General features: G+C 40.6%; 1 protein-coding gene across 1 annotated transcript in view; it reads left to right on the top strand.

Moving 5' to 3' along the window:
• LOC122902580 (myosin-IIIb-like) overlaps positions 1-15,389 on the top strand; it is a 52,257-nt gene that overhangs the window by 17,960 nt on the left and 18,908 nt on the right. Inside the window, exons 4-6 of the mRNA XM_044242309.1 lie at positions 9,852-9,956; positions 10,197-10,296; positions 13,290-13,366. Coding sequence (XP_044098244.1) covers positions 9,852-9,956; positions 10,197-10,296; positions 13,290-13,366 — 282 coding nt within the window. The remainder of the gene's footprint in view (positions 1-9,851; positions 9,957-10,196; positions 10,297-13,289; positions 13,367-15,389) is intronic.

Here is a 15,389-nt window from a genome sequence, read left to right on the forward strand (position 1 = left end):
AAGATACTCATGTGAGGAGTTGGTCCCTCCTGTGTGTCACAAGTACCTTACAGATGTGACTATCTCCTCCGCAGTTCTTATAGGTAGGTTGTTAAAAATGTTCATGTTTCTCTGCTTCAAAAGTTTAATAATTTCTTCTCATCCAGAGTGAATACAGGAATGCAGTTGGAAAAGGCTATTTTTTTCCTTAAACTGGGAACGTTTCACAGAAAACATGTTCCAATTGATTGCAACTCATTTTCAAAAATTGCTAACCCAGGGTTTATTTGGCTTGGCAAGTCTGGATTAGTCCATTCACGTTCATTAATCTTTAGCTTAGATTGGTTTCCCTTCAAACAGACTCTGAGTGTCACGTGTGGCAGGTTTATTGGAGAGTTCTTACAGGATCTGGACCTGGGTGGAAGTGAGGAAGGCAGGACTGGGCAAGGGAGACATGGAGTAGTAATGTAGTCACAAGAGGCTGCTGCCCATTCTCTGGGAGATGGAGAGCTGGGATGCTATGGCAGAGCGGTCCTGAATTGTATCTCTGCATCAGCCAGTCACAGCCGTGGTGCTCCCTTGGGAGGGGTGTTACCTAAGTGGAAGCAGTTCCGGGTAGCTGGGGGAAGTTCCTGGGGAGTGGTACTGCCAGGAGCTGGGAGCAGGGAGCAGGGAGCAGGCAGTCTTCCTGGCAGCATGTGCTCTGAAGAAGGAATCTGGGAAGAGCACCACTGTATACACTGTAATCCTGCCTTTTTCTTTTTTATTAATAGTAATAAATGTGTGTATCTGGGTGCAAAAGAGTCAGTCCCTACAACTTCATTCCCTGTGAGGCTGAAAATGGGAAAGACATAATAATGGCAATATAGGAAATTAGTATCTTAGGATAGGTCTGTTGCCTCGTGCTCATTAGGGCCACCTTGATTTGTTCTGGATTCCACTCCTCTGAACAGACATACTTCTGTGCCTGACTTCACATATGCCCTCTAGGAGCACAAGCACATATGTGAAAGCTTAAGAGAGAAGCGCTAAAACAAGAGGTCAGGTCTCAATGCATCTTTAGCTTCTTGTCGCAATCTTTTGCCTGGCTCTGAGAGGGCCTGGGCATGGAACAATATATTACTGGCTGCCATGGCAACTGTGTACGGGGAATTCATTTGTTATATTCATTTGGGGTAACCTTCAGGGAAACCAGTTTGAACGTTTCTGTCAAATCAATTGCCTTCCTCAGAATATAAATATGTAAGGGGTTTTGGTTTTCAGAGATCATCTTTGTCTATTTGGTTGGCTGGTTGTTATAGAATATATTCTTATAGTATCTTCTTTTGGATTTTATTATTCCCTACCCCCACCCGGAGAATATATATTTTATCCTGCCGATGAGCTCTAGAATAAAATTAATTTTTAAAATCCAGCTTTTCTTGGGACATGCAAAGTATTGTTTCTAGGGTCTCTGATTATATTCTTCTTCAGCTCTTAAGGATTTCCATGTTTCAAACCTTGTTGCAATTTCATAATGGAAGAGCAGTGACCAAGAAATCTTAGTTTCAGTTTGTTTTTACTTACTGATGATTAAGGCTCTCTATTCAAACATGGAAGACTGGAATTTCCAGAATTTTCTGAGGTCTTAAAAGGGGCCTCCCCTTAATGTGATCAGGCAGGCAGGTGGGCTGCTTGCACCTGTGGCCCCCTAAGAATAAATGCTCTTCCTGATGAGGAGTGACTGAACATCAGCCCCTCAGGCATTGGCAAGGCAGCCAGAAAGGCTGGACATGGCCTTGAAAGATGAGAAGGAGCCCAGAACTAGGAACTAATAAACCTCATGCAAGTGCTCCCCTGCAGACTGTTGTTTGTTTTTTTCAGGGTGACCAAAGGCAGATAATGAGCCTACCTTGAGATACTGAATTATTCATATCTCAGCAATACAATATGCTGATATGTATGCCTTTTGCAAGTTGTTTTGGTCCTTGCCAAAGTTGGTAGTGTGGAGAACAAGATGTCGTTAGTTTTGGGGTTTTTTTTTTTGGTCCTGGAATGGGCCATCTTTGCCGGGCTGCTGGGTGGTTAGGTGTGTCCAGTACCTATAATATGCTTATAAGAAAAGGGACTCTTAGGCTCCTAGAACTGGCTGGAACCTTGGCTTTTCTTCAGGTCAGTCCCCTGGTATTCAGTTGAAGAAGAGAAGCTCAGGGAAGGAGTGACATGCCTGTGGTTACATAAGGAATTACCTGTGGCAGAACTAGTTGGAGAGCCACACTTAAGAATTTTTCTCCCATCACGTTTTGATACAGCCTGTGGCACTGCCTGTTGGGTCCTGGGAACACAGACTCGGCCTCTCTGGCTCAAAGCAGCTCCTGGACACACACATACACACACACACATTCCCACACATGCAGCAGAAAGACCATGAGGGTCTACATAGCACCCTGACCATTTTGCTTTATCTGTAATTTTTTAGGGAGCTTTACACAACAAATTTATGGTCTGTTTAATATTGTTCATATCATTATGTATACTGAGATTAAATTTATGTTACTTTTGCTCTTCCCTTGCTGAATGAAATGAAAGGACCAGGGACAAGCTATTCTATAGAGCAATTCTAGAGGCTAGGAAAATGTTATTGATAACCCCCTTAAATCACTACAACTCTGAAAACAAAAGCAAAAAAAAAAAATCACTTTTGAAATTCATTGCTTATTGTTAGCAGAAAGTCAACACACAGCTACTGTATCAGAAAGGTGTGGAGAAAAGACACACATAATAATGTTTTGGAAAATTTGTGAATAAGTTTTAATCTAAATATTAAATTTTAAAATCTGTAAGTCCTATTACCTCTCACCTAAATGAAATATAAGAATTTAGACCTTTAAGAAAAACATAATACTTAGAAAAAATACCTAGTGTGGTCTTAAAGTATAAACTACATTTTCTCTTTTTGCCTTTTAGTGTAAAATGTTTATCAGATAGAAATATTAATTTTAGCATGAATCACATGTTCATCTTAAACGGTTTGAAGTTTAGAGAACATAAGTGAGTCTGTAAAGTGAAATATTTATAAAACCTGATAAAAATAACTAGCTTTTTAAAAAAATCTGTTTTTTCTATCAGAGATCTGTGTTTAAGTTAACTAAGCTAGGCTGAAGTGAAGGGAGACATCTTTGTCCAGTTTTTGCTTTTCTTTAAGGCCCTAGGAAGTCTGGTGTGGGCTCATTATCACTGCAAGTGTCATACTTTAAACCATTTTCACCTGCTGATAGATTGACATGAACCAAGTTTATCATGTTAACAAATCAGGGTTGTAGCAGGACTCTGAGAGTTTGGAACATAGGACAAGTACATTTTGGTTGGCCAGAGATGGTTAGCAAACACTGCAAACACAGGGTTCTAGAAGGAGAGTAATTGGGTTGCTGGGGGGAGGAGGAAGCTATAGGATCCTTGGGAGTGGAGAAGAGAGGAACTTTGAAATGCAGTAGTGTTACAGCCTATGTACGCGTATTGTGCGTCTTCAGCAAAAGCAAGAGAGAGAAGCTAAGGAGTGGGATGGACTCTCCCCCACCCCCCCACCCCCAGTAAGCAAGTGCCCTGGAGAAAGAGGAGATGGGAGGTGGGAATCTCAGGGCCCACCTACCTCCCCACTCTGACTGGAACTCTAGAGTTGCAAGTGACACAGTTTTCATTGTTCTAGTGCAAGCCATTGACTTCACCTGGCATCAGCAAAATAAATACAATCATGTGTATTGTATTTATTTTGCCCCAACGGTGTGCAGGAAAAAATCTGTTGTTCTGGCCTTAATGAGAGTAGGACAGCACCGGCACAGTGCTTCCTAATGTCACAGGGCTGCAGGGTTCTTGCCTTATGGAGTCCAAGAATGAATCTTGTGGATACAAAAGGGTGAGGTGAAGTGAAAGTTTATTTATTTATTTATTTTTAATTTGAGAGAGAGAGAGAAAGAGAGAGTAAATGACCATGAGAAAGAGCATGAGGGGGAAGGGCACAGAGGGAGACGGAGAAGCAGGCTCCTGTGAGCTGGGAGCCCGACTCGGGCTCCATCCCAGGACTCCGAGATCATGACCTGAGCTGAAAGTAGATGCTTAATGGCTTGAGCCACCCAGGTGCCCCAAAGTGAAAGTTTCTTAAGTGAAGGTGAGAGCAGAAATAGAAAAAAAATCTCCCTAGAGTCAGAGCAGTCCCAAATGGGTTGCCACTGTGGGGTTTTAGTGGCAGTCTTTTATTGAGAACTAACTGGGAAGCTTGTGACCTTGAGATTCTTGTGCCCTGTTGGTTTGAGCAAGGACTATTCTTTTTTTTTTTTTTTTTTTAAAGATTTTATTTATTTATTTAACAGAGAGAGATCACAAGTAGACAGAGAGGCAGGCAGAGAGAGAGGGGGAAGCAGGCTCCCGGCTGAGCAGAGAGCCAGACGTCAGACTCGATCCCAGGACCCTGAGATCATGACCCGAGCCTAAGGCAGCGGCCCAACCCACTGAGCCACCCAGGCGCCCCTTGAGCAAGGACTATTGATAACACCCTTGTCATTTTCTGTGATTACAATGTAGCTGCCAAAAAAAAAAAAAAAAAAAAAAAATACTCGCTAACATTCAGGGCCAGGTGATATGGTTTGTTCCCTTATCTCTGGTTTTGTACCCCTCAGCATTTCTCCGAATTTGGGATTTCTGTGAGCCTGGTCATGTAAGCCCCTTGCCTGAGCAGTGTCAGGGGAGTCAGGGCCTGCTATCTCTCCCTGTCTACTTAACCCTTTCCTTACTCACTAAGGCATCTTACTGAGTAATTTTGATGATTTTTGGCTTTTGCTTTATCCTCCCTATTGAGCCCAACACCCTTGAAGGATAAAATTGACTGAACAAAAAGACACTGAAAAGAAATTCCTCTTAATTCTGCAATTTGACTGGGTCAAATTAACATGCCAGTACAGAATCTACTTGAAAGTTGGAGCTTTGACTAGAGTAAAGTTCTGGTGATTGTACTGCATGGGCCATTCTTTAATAACATGGAGGAAAGTTGATGGCTTATTGAGCAAGGAACACTTTATTGCTTGAAATTATGGCCATCTTAGCAAATGCACATACTGTGATTGAATCAATATTCAACGCTGTTTTAGAAAATAGATGTGGTACATAAATGATTTTTCTATTTTTCTTGGTTTGGAACAAAATGCTCATTAAATTCTAGATGCATCCAGCTGCCACATTTCCTGAATGCTGAGGCCGTAGGGAAGTAAACAGGGATGGAGACGACACACCTCTGCTTTTGACTCTGATGGCAGGCAGAGTGTGTGGGAAGGAAGGGCTGCAGGCGCCAACCTTCAGGGGTGGGGCGGGGGGGGGGGGTGGTTGCCTTCTTAGAATTCTAAGGGGACTGTTTATTTGATGCATTTAAATGTAATTTCTTGTCATGCTTTTAAAATGTTCATTTCATCTCACTGAACATTTACACTGGGAAGATAATTGTCAGTGTGTCCCTGCTTTCCTTTTTTGTACAGAGGACCCAAGGTCCTTTTTCTGTAACCCACAGGCTGCCCTTTAAAATTATACTGCCCTTTAAAATTTCAATTTCACAGGACAGCTTCCCTTAAGGGACCGGGAGCAGTTTAATTTTACGTTTCTGTGAATCACAGGAAGTGACACAGCACTTAAATTCTGACATTTAGTGAACAAAAGACACCTACCAAATAGGATCCTTTTGTTGTTTTTAAATCCACAGCTCTGTTTTGATCCTGCTATGGAAATGGCTGCTCTTAATCTCTTCATAGGTTCTAGGGCTATGAAGAAAGTTTTTAAGTTGGCTATCTATATAAAATATCGCTGAATAGACTGTGTTTGTGACAAAAGTGGCCACAGTTAAAGTAGGGCATGGGAGACTAAAATGACATTTTGGGGGAAAATTCCAGGGTTGAGTTAGCTTGGAGCATTTAATTGAAATTTTCTCTTGGTAGAATTTTAATAGTGCACTTGGAGTTCAGCAAAGCATGTGCTTCCCAGAACCAGTCTCAGGAGAGGTTCTGTTTGAAGGTGTTATAGTGCCTTGCATTCCTTTTACTGTTTTGATGTGGTTTGAAGTGGTAGGGTTCAGAGCCAATGGCCAAGAAAGAATTCTTGAGATGTTTTTGGTGCAAAAAGGTGGTGTTTTATTAAAGCACAGAGACAGGACCCGTGGGCAGAAAGAGCTGCACTGGGGTTGTGAGGTGTGACTGATTATATAAGATTTTCTACTCTATGAAGGGGAGGGGAATGTTAGGGCCCCAGGATATTGAGTCTATAGGTTCTGGAGATTGCTTTTTTCCTTGTAAATCATCAAGACAGTTGCAAACTAATGGAGACTCCTGTCCTGCTTGACCAGGATCTCTATCAGTTAACTATTTGTTTTTCTCTTTTCTTTGTTCTAGGGCAGCCAGGAGTGCCTGAGGAATGTCACATATCTACCACAGGGGTGGGGATGTGGGGTGTTGGCTTGTGCTTTGCTCTCAGCATGCCTTCTGCTCCCTTATCACTTTGGCTTTGGAGGATCAAAGAACTTTATTGACTTTTCCCTTACTCTCATAAGATCCCTAGGCTCTCTCTCCTTCACTGTGTATATCCAATGGGCCAGAAATGATAGCAGGTTCTATCTCATAAAAGCCTCCTATATCTGTCCCTGAATCTTCATCTTCATGACTCTTGACTTTTTGACCCTCCCTTTTTTGATTGCTTCAACACCTCCTAGCAGGTGTCAGCTTCTGTTGTCTTCCTGTTCTATCCACTCTTCAGTCTGCTGCCCAGGTCCTTCTAGACTATAAATCTGAATAGAGACCTCTTGCCTAAAACCTGCTGATTTGTTTACCCTTCCTACCTAATGATATATTATGGTGTTATAATAGATGTGTGTGCAGTAATAAAGCCTGTACTCATTAGCAGGGCACACTTGCCATTTTTTGTTCCCCACCTTCCTTCCCCATCTTTCTGCCCTAGGAATTTGGTACTCTTTGTCCAAGAGTAGCTGATTATTTAGAATTCATAGATGCCCTTCCCCTTCTTATCCATTAAACTCATTTGTCCTTTAAATTCATTGTAAATGTTGCATCCTCTAAGAAGATTTCACAGACTGTCTTCTCTTCACCCTGTCTCAGCGGAGGCCACCATTCCCTCTTGGTGCCACCTCATTCCCTTAGGCATACCTCTACTTCCTTATGCCATGCCCTCATTACTCATGTGTCTATTACTGGTTGTGGGCTTTTTGAGGTCAAGGACTGTGTTGTATTGAGTAATGGGTTATAAACTGGACCGTCACAAACTATTGAGAACAAAGTGGTAACTTTCTTTTCAATAACTGAACTTAACTTTGTTCTTGAGCCCCTAGCCCACCTAGAGGAGACAACTGATCTTAATTTATTCTGTTAAACTTAGTCCAACTGAGTGACTGCTTTGGAAAGGGGCAAATTCTACTATTTATATCCCATTTTCACAGTCTAGGTCAAAGCTAAGTCATGGGGGTAAAGAGTTAGTATTTGTAGAAACTTTTTTTTTCCTCTTCCTCTTCCCTTCGTCCTGGATGGCATCTGGATTTGTGTACAACAGATGCTAATGTAAAGCTATAGCAGTGAGATCAGGGGCCTTGAATTGTGTGTGAACCTAAGTTCCTGTACTATCTGGCTTTGTTGTCTGCCCATGTCCTTGGTCCCTGATACTCCTTTTTGTCATGAGGTCCTCACTCTCTTTGTCCTTGTCATTCAAACTCTAGTCTTGTTCCTGTCCTCAAATGGACGATAAAGTTCTGAATCTTCCATAAGTCATGAATGGGCTATAGGGAACTGTTAAAGTCCCAGCCTTGGTCAGCCTCACCCTGCCCTACTACCATTTCCATTCAACACGGACACCTCTTCATTGGCATGAGGCTCCTATGAGCCTTCAAATTTACAAGAGAAAAGAGGGTCATAGGAAATTGAAGTTTCTGTGAGAACTGTGTCCTTATTTAGAACCCCTCAAGAGGGAGCACTGTCACTCCAATCTTGTTCTCTCAAGCTCTCCAAGCTCTATACCACCAGCTCCAGAAGGGTTTTTCTTTTTCTTGAGAACTTACTTTCTGTCATGTCATGATCATCATTTGACTTGTCACTTCTCCAGTGTTTGTTCCTTGAAAGATAGAATCGAGTTCGGAGGTTTCTGGACAATTATTTTGGTCTGTTGAAAGCTTAGCTTTTAATACAGATCATAGCACTGAAAATACATTCATGGCCCAAGAGAATATTAGATTGAATATTGAATGTTATTTTCCCTTTCAGGGTCATGCAAAACATAGTCATAATCAAAAGAATGTGGAATCTTTTGGAAGACAGGATCCCAGGACTCACAGCATTAGGGCCTTCAGAGTGATGGGTGTTGAATTACAAGTTATAACTGACATTGGTAGAGAGTAGATTCAAAGGACCTTAAAATTGCAAACTGATGGGACCATCATAGACTTCAATGAATTTCACCGCTTTTAGGGTCCCTCCTAAATCATTCTTGATAGTAATTTTATCATAGTTTTAAGGATTGCTAATTCTGTATTAGATTTTTAGTCACATATTATTACTTTTGAGCAATTTAAATGGTAAGAAATGGGCAGACTCAGTTCCAGGTTATTTTGATTGTTAATGTGCATGCAAGGTGTCTGCTGTGTATGTAACAAGGAATAATACATATCAAATAAAAACATCGATTCACCCTTTGTTAAAACATTACAAATATTCATAATTAGAGTGAAATAGATGTATTACGTTGACAAAGAGTTGTCTTCTTTTAGGAAAGGTGCTAATCTGTGTTCCTTCCCTCATATTTCCTTGTTTATGAAAGGCCAATTAATTCAAGCAGCCACATCCCAGGGGGCCTGCCACGTCACTAGTTAACTCTTTCCCAAATTGCTGACAAGTTGCCTGGAGGAAACCTAGGTCTAGAGTGGGGTCTTAACCTCATAAAAGAAAGGATGGCTCTGAGAATCTGAAGAAAGCCCTGAATTTTCTCAGAAAAAATATAAGATGCATATATAACATGCTGACTACAATTTTAGGTTTTTAAATGTCTTGCTCACACCAATTAAGAACCTTTAAGACAGCATGTAGCAAGTCCAAACCTGCATCCTTGAAAACACTTGAGTTTCCACTAAGGTATAGTTTGCCTGGTTCATGTACTCTCAAATCTCAGTAACATATAATATATAACAATATATAATATGTAACAATATATAATGTATAATAATATAGAGCAAATATGCAAGATACATATTTTTTTACAGTGCTTTTCATTACAGAAAAGAGCATAAAGTTGCTGAATGCCCATGGTTGAATATAAGAAGAGTAAACACACAGATGAGGCAACTGCACCCCATAAATTTGACATGCAGGGCTTCTGGCGCCTGTAGTGCTGGCCCTGGAGACAGGAAGGGTCGAAATGAAATTTATTTCCTCCCAAGGGTCAATGGCATCCATCTTTGTCTCTTTTGGTCTTCTCTTATCCTTAAAATGTGTGTGTGTGTGTGTGTGTGTGTGTTTAAATAGACAATATTCATGGAAAATGAAAAATATCCAGTAACACCATGATTACTCGTGCACGTTCTCTTTCAAATGTCTGAGTAATTTGTGCTTTTATATTTCACTTGACAATCAACTTTTTGGACAGGTACTTTCAGTTTTAAATCATCACCATGAATAAATACACACACATACTTTAGGTTTGACTGCATAATGTACATTTGAAGTTTAATTATTCTGACCTGGAGTTTTGTGATCTGTAAATTTGCTATATCAGGTCAATAATCGGCTTTTCTTCTTAACATCTTTTTGTTTTTCTTTTGTATGTGTCCCGCTGTTTTTCTCTCTCCTTGGCACCTCCTCCTGCAGTTGTGTACTGGGGGCTCAGTCACGGAGCTGGTCAAAGGTCTGCTCAGGCGTGGCCAGCGGTTGGATGAAGCAATGATCTCATACATCTTATATGGGGCCCTCTTGGTAAGACCATCCATCAGACAGGGATCACATCAGAGGGGGCAATTTGTGATCAGTTGGGTCACTATTGTGTATTAACAAGTGGAAATAGCCCTGTGATATGCAAGGTGTATAGCAGCAGGGCAGTGTAGCCAAATGTGGACGTTGATTGGATTTTTAAAGGCAGGGTAATTGTTTTAAAATAACCATTCACATTTCCCCTTTGTCTTTCCTGTTGTTTTGTGGTGGTGGGACACCACGTAGGGCCTTCAGCATTTGCACAATAACCGAATCATCCACCGGGATGTCAAGGGGAATAACATTCTTCTGACAACAGAAGGAGGAGTTAAGCTCGTTGACTTTGGTAATGACTGCTTGTCGTTTGTTTTCTTGATGTGTGCAGTTTAGCCCAAGGCAACAATTTATTGCAGTCTCAGAAGACTGGGGCCTCTGTGCTATCCCATAGGCTGAGGGACTTTTCCAGTCAGACACAGACTGGAGAATGGGGGTTTTACCAGATGGATCACCCTAGGAGATGCTGTTTCTTAATCTATTTTCAGCTTTAGAAGCAATTTTATTAAAGATAGAAAATAAAAGAAATGGGCAGAAGAATTCAAATTCAAAAGAAGAATTTGATGGAAAAACTTGGTTTTCTGGGAAGAATTTCTCGTCTCAGGGCTGTTGTCTATAATTTACATTTCGTCATTTCTTCTTTTGCATATGAAAAGAGAAAGCAGTTTGGTCTTTCAAATGACTTTTTCTAGCCTCAGGCATACTTATTCCCCGTGAGCAGAAGGTAAAATAGTCCTTTGGGTCTGGCAGCTAACATCCCTTTAAATTGTGATTATTGCTGCTACATGTGAGGCTGGTTGAACTGGAAACATTAACAAGAAATGGAAGTGTGAGAGGAAATGCAGAGCAATATCACGTAAGGCCAGAGACCTATTAAATATCTTCTTGCGATATTCATTCATGTATTGATAGTCACAAACCAACAAACCATTTGGTTTTCCCTTTTAAGCATATTGAATGCTTTAATCTTCTAAATGTGTTCAACACCAGTTAGTACTTCAGTATGATTGTTACAAATAATGAGAAAATATTTACGGAAGCACTTTTTAAAATGTTCTTTATAAACATTAACATGGTAGGAGAAAAGATTGATGATTTTGAATATTCATTGCTTTGTTGTTAAGAAAGAATTCAGTGTTAAAATGTATTAGTGAATGATTTGCTCAGAAGAAATTACTCAAAAATAAATGAAGTTACTTTGAGTACTGGTTTATTTAAGAACAAGCAAAGAAAAATAGCAGAGGGATACTTTGTTCAAGTCTTACGCTCCTCCTCCTTCTTTTTTAAAAGATTTTATTTATTTATTTGGCAGAGAGAGAGATCACAAGTAGGCAGAGAGGCAGGCAGAAAGAGAGGGGGAAGCAGGCTCCCTGCTGAGCAGAGAGCCCGATGCGGGGCTCCATCCCAGGACCCTGGGATCATGACCTGAGCTGAAGGCAGAGGCTTAGCCCGCTGAGCCACCCAGGCACTCCTTACACTCCTCCTTCTGTATAAGGAATGGCGTAACCCTATGAATATGCTGTGGATAACATCAGATCTGTATTTTACACATGGTCCCAAGGGCAGTCAATGTATTGTGAGGGAAAGAGCCTAGAAGGATGAGGATGGGGATTAATGCTGATTTATCTATTCACTGGCTTTGTGATTTGGAGTAAGTCTCCTAATTTGCCAGTGGAAGGTTCCTAAACATCCAGCTGCTGCAAAAGAAATTTCTAGAAATTAAAAACAGAATAGTAAAGTTTGTTTTTTTTTTAACCAAAATTACAGTAGAGAATTTGGCAAAATTACAAATTATCCATGGTCAATAGAGTTTAGAGAGCGCTCTTTGGATTTCTAATAAACAGAATGTAAGTGTCCAGCAATGATCCACCAAAATAACCCATGAGTCCTTCGCAAATCTGTGCCTGATTCAGGTTTCTAAGTTCTCATCCTCAGTAGTGTTAGTGGCAATGCTTGTCATTCTGTTAAGGGCTACCTTAGATGTCTGCTTGGTAAAAAAGAACACCTTATATTTGTAAAATATTTTACTATTTTTAAGTTGTTTCACATTTGTTTACTTATTTGATCTTTAAGAAGAACTCTGTATTAGGTGTGCCAGGTATCATTATCTCCAACTTGAGGATAAGAAAACAGGCTCAGAGTGAGGGGGTTTACTTTAGGTTATACAATTAAGAAAAGGCATAATTGGGATGGAAAACAGGTCTTCTGACTCCTCATCTGATACATATTTACTTCTACTTTATTCACTTGTTGTGTAAAGAAGAGAACTGTCTGAAGACTAAGATAGATAAAATACACTGGAATTACATTAAAATTCAGATCCTCAACACTGAGCCCTAGATAATAATATTTTTAGGCTACTTCTTTTTACACTTGACAAACAGTTTTCTTGCCAGGTTTCTGGGATTCTAGGTAAGATAAGGGATTAGAAGCTTTTTATGTCTCCACACTGATGCTCTATTATAAATAATATATGCTGATTTTCTTCCTCCATGAAATGAAGCACCATTTTAAGAAAGAAATCACCTGAAATATTTTGGAAATCTAATAGGAAGACATTTTGGGTTTAGTTCTTGATATTTTCTTTCTTTTCTTTTTTAAAGACTTATTTAAATATTTATTATTAGAGAGAGAGAGAGAGAGAGAGAGCGCATAAGTGGGAGGGGCAGAGGGGCCGGGAGAGAGAATCTCAAGTGGACTCCACACTGAGCTTGGAGCCGGACGCAGGGCTCCATCTCATGACCCTGAGATCATGACCTGAGCCAAAACCAAGAGTTAAATGCTTAACCAACTGTGCCACCCAGGTGCCCCTTGATATTTTCTTTTGGCTCTAATTTTGTAGTAATATGGATGGAAATGTTCATTAGGAAAAAAAATAGTCTAGTGGTTTAGATAAGAGTGGTAAATAAATGCTCTTACACAGTGATCGGCAAACTACAGTGTGTCAGCTGAATCTGACCTGCTTCCTATTATGTGACCTGTGAAAAATAGTGGTTTCTGCATTTTTAAATGATTGGGGGAAAAAAAATCAAAAGAATATTTTATGACCTGTAAAAATTATATGTACCCATAAATACATTTTTATGGAAACACAGCAACACTCTTGTTTGTGTTGTCCATGGCTGTGCTTTTTGCTCTCCAGTGGCAGAGCTGAGTAGTTATGGAAGAGACCCTATGGCTTTCAGAGCCTATTGACTATCTGACCCTTCATGGAAAAAGTTTGCTAACCTCTGATCTAGCACAACCCTGTGTTCACTGCTGAATTACAGTACTCTTTTCTTATAGGTGTTTCAGCTCAACTCACCAGTACGCGTCTACGGAGAAACACATCTGTTGGCACCCCATTCTGGATGGCTCCCGAGGTAAGCAGAAGACATTTATCTGTTTGTTAAGTGTGTTGGTACTATGCCTTTTCATGAGAAAATCATATGCTTCCCCAAATTTTTGGAACTGTAAATTCTGGTTTGGGGAGTGATAATGATGGCACATAATCTGAGAAAAGCAGGATTAAGTCTTAGCTAGCCTATAAGTTACCTTCATGCAATTAGAAAAAGGTGTTCCCCCAGAATATGCAGCTCTCTCCACGGGTCATGCCTTAGCAAGTTTACCCAGCCTTGTATAAATTAGCAAGTCACCTTCCCTGATAGGTGCAGCCCCAGTGACACATGGCTTGGTTTCAGCTCCAAATGGACTACAGCACTATATGCAGAGGTCCTGGTTGAGAAAGATTTCAGCTTCAAATGGACTACAGCACTATATGCAGAGGTCCTGGTTGTTTTTTGTTATGAGGTCGATAGCAATTTCTCTTGTATGCTTTTTTGGCTCTCTAGTAAAACCTGGGATTTGGTCCTAATTTAGTTCTGGCATCATCACAAAGCCCTCCATGAGATGAATCATGGAGAAGTTTGGGGAATTTTCCAGCAAGATAAGGCCTACCCTGAAACACCCACACAGCTTTGCTTGCACCATCAGCATTTAATTCCACAGTCCTGAGGCCTCTGCCCTGAGCAGGTCTCTGGGATTAAGCAAATGGGAGCTTTTTTTTTTTTTTTTTTTTTTAAAGATTTTATTTATTTATTTGACAGAGAGAGATCACAAGCAGGCAGAGAGGCAGGCAGAGAGAGAGAGAAGGAAGCAGGCTCCCGGCTGAGCAGAGAGCCCGATGCGGGGCTCGATCCCAGGACCCTGTGATCATGACCTGAGCCGAAGGCAGTGGCCCAACCCACTGAGCCACCCAGGCGCCCCCAAATGGGAGCTTTTAATAACAGTACTCAGGCAGTCTTCTCCTTAAAGGTCTTTCTATCTCCATTCTGTCCCCATGGCCGTTCTTCCTCTATGTGACTGCACAGGTGGTCTCCTACCACCGTAATCGGTTCACACCAATGTGTTGAAAGTTTTTCAGTGGCTCACCGTTGTCTATGGTCCTTTTTCATACTTGGGTAATGGACAGGCTTCTTTTGGAGAAAAAGAAAAGCCATGTAGATTTCAGTGTTTACTTAAATCTTAACTGTTTCTTAAATAGGATTTCAAAAACATAAAACTAGATATAAACTTCTTGTGCCTTATGTTTATAGAACTATGAAACTACAAGGGAAAAAATGTGTTATGAAAAAGCTACAAAGCCAGTAAATAAATAAAAGGTGTTCAAATAAACACCTTTAATTTAATGAGCCAAATGACACTGTTTTATGAAATTTAGTTGTCCTCTGCTATATGAATATGTTTCAGAGCATGACAGCATACATTATTCTCAGTTATCTTGTCCTACTTACTACTATATACCATGTAGTGACCCTGTTCTCCCACCGCTCTGCTCAATTTCAGCTAGGGTGATCTTTGTTCAAACAGCATCTCCTTTGGTCTCAGACTGGTACATTTCTGTTGGCTTATGCCAACTTAGTAATAAACATAAATAGGGGCACTGAAATTGTGAGGCAAACGGTCATCCAGATGATTTGGAATATGTTTTTATCACTGTTCCTGTCATTTTATTACTAATAAAATTATCATTGCAACAAAAACATAAAAATTTTCATAGGGACCTTGTGAACCCCCCTTTGAGAAACACTGTAGGACAGAATCAAAACTCCTTTGATGGTGAACAAAGCCTTTTGTATTCTAACATGTATCTACCTACCTACCCTCTTCTCAGGTTACTGATTCCTAATTTAGTTCTTTTTTTTTTTTTTTAAAGATTTTATTTATTTATTTACAGAGAGAGATACAAGTAGACAGAGAGGCAAGCAGAGAGAGAGAGGGGGAAGCAGGCTCCCTGCTGAGCAGAGAGCCCAATGTGGGACTCGATCCCAGGACCCTGAGATCATGACCTGAGCCGAAGGCAGCGGCCTAACCCACTGAGCCACCCAGGCGCCCCCCTAATTTAGT

The sequence above is a fragment of the Neovison vison genome, chromosome 3 (genome assembly GCF_020171115.1).
Source record: "Neovison vison isolate M4711 chromosome 3, ASM_NN_V1, whole genome shotgun sequence".
NCBI classification, from domain to species: domain Eukaryota; kingdom Metazoa; phylum Chordata; class Mammalia; order Carnivora; family Mustelidae; genus Neogale; species Neogale vison.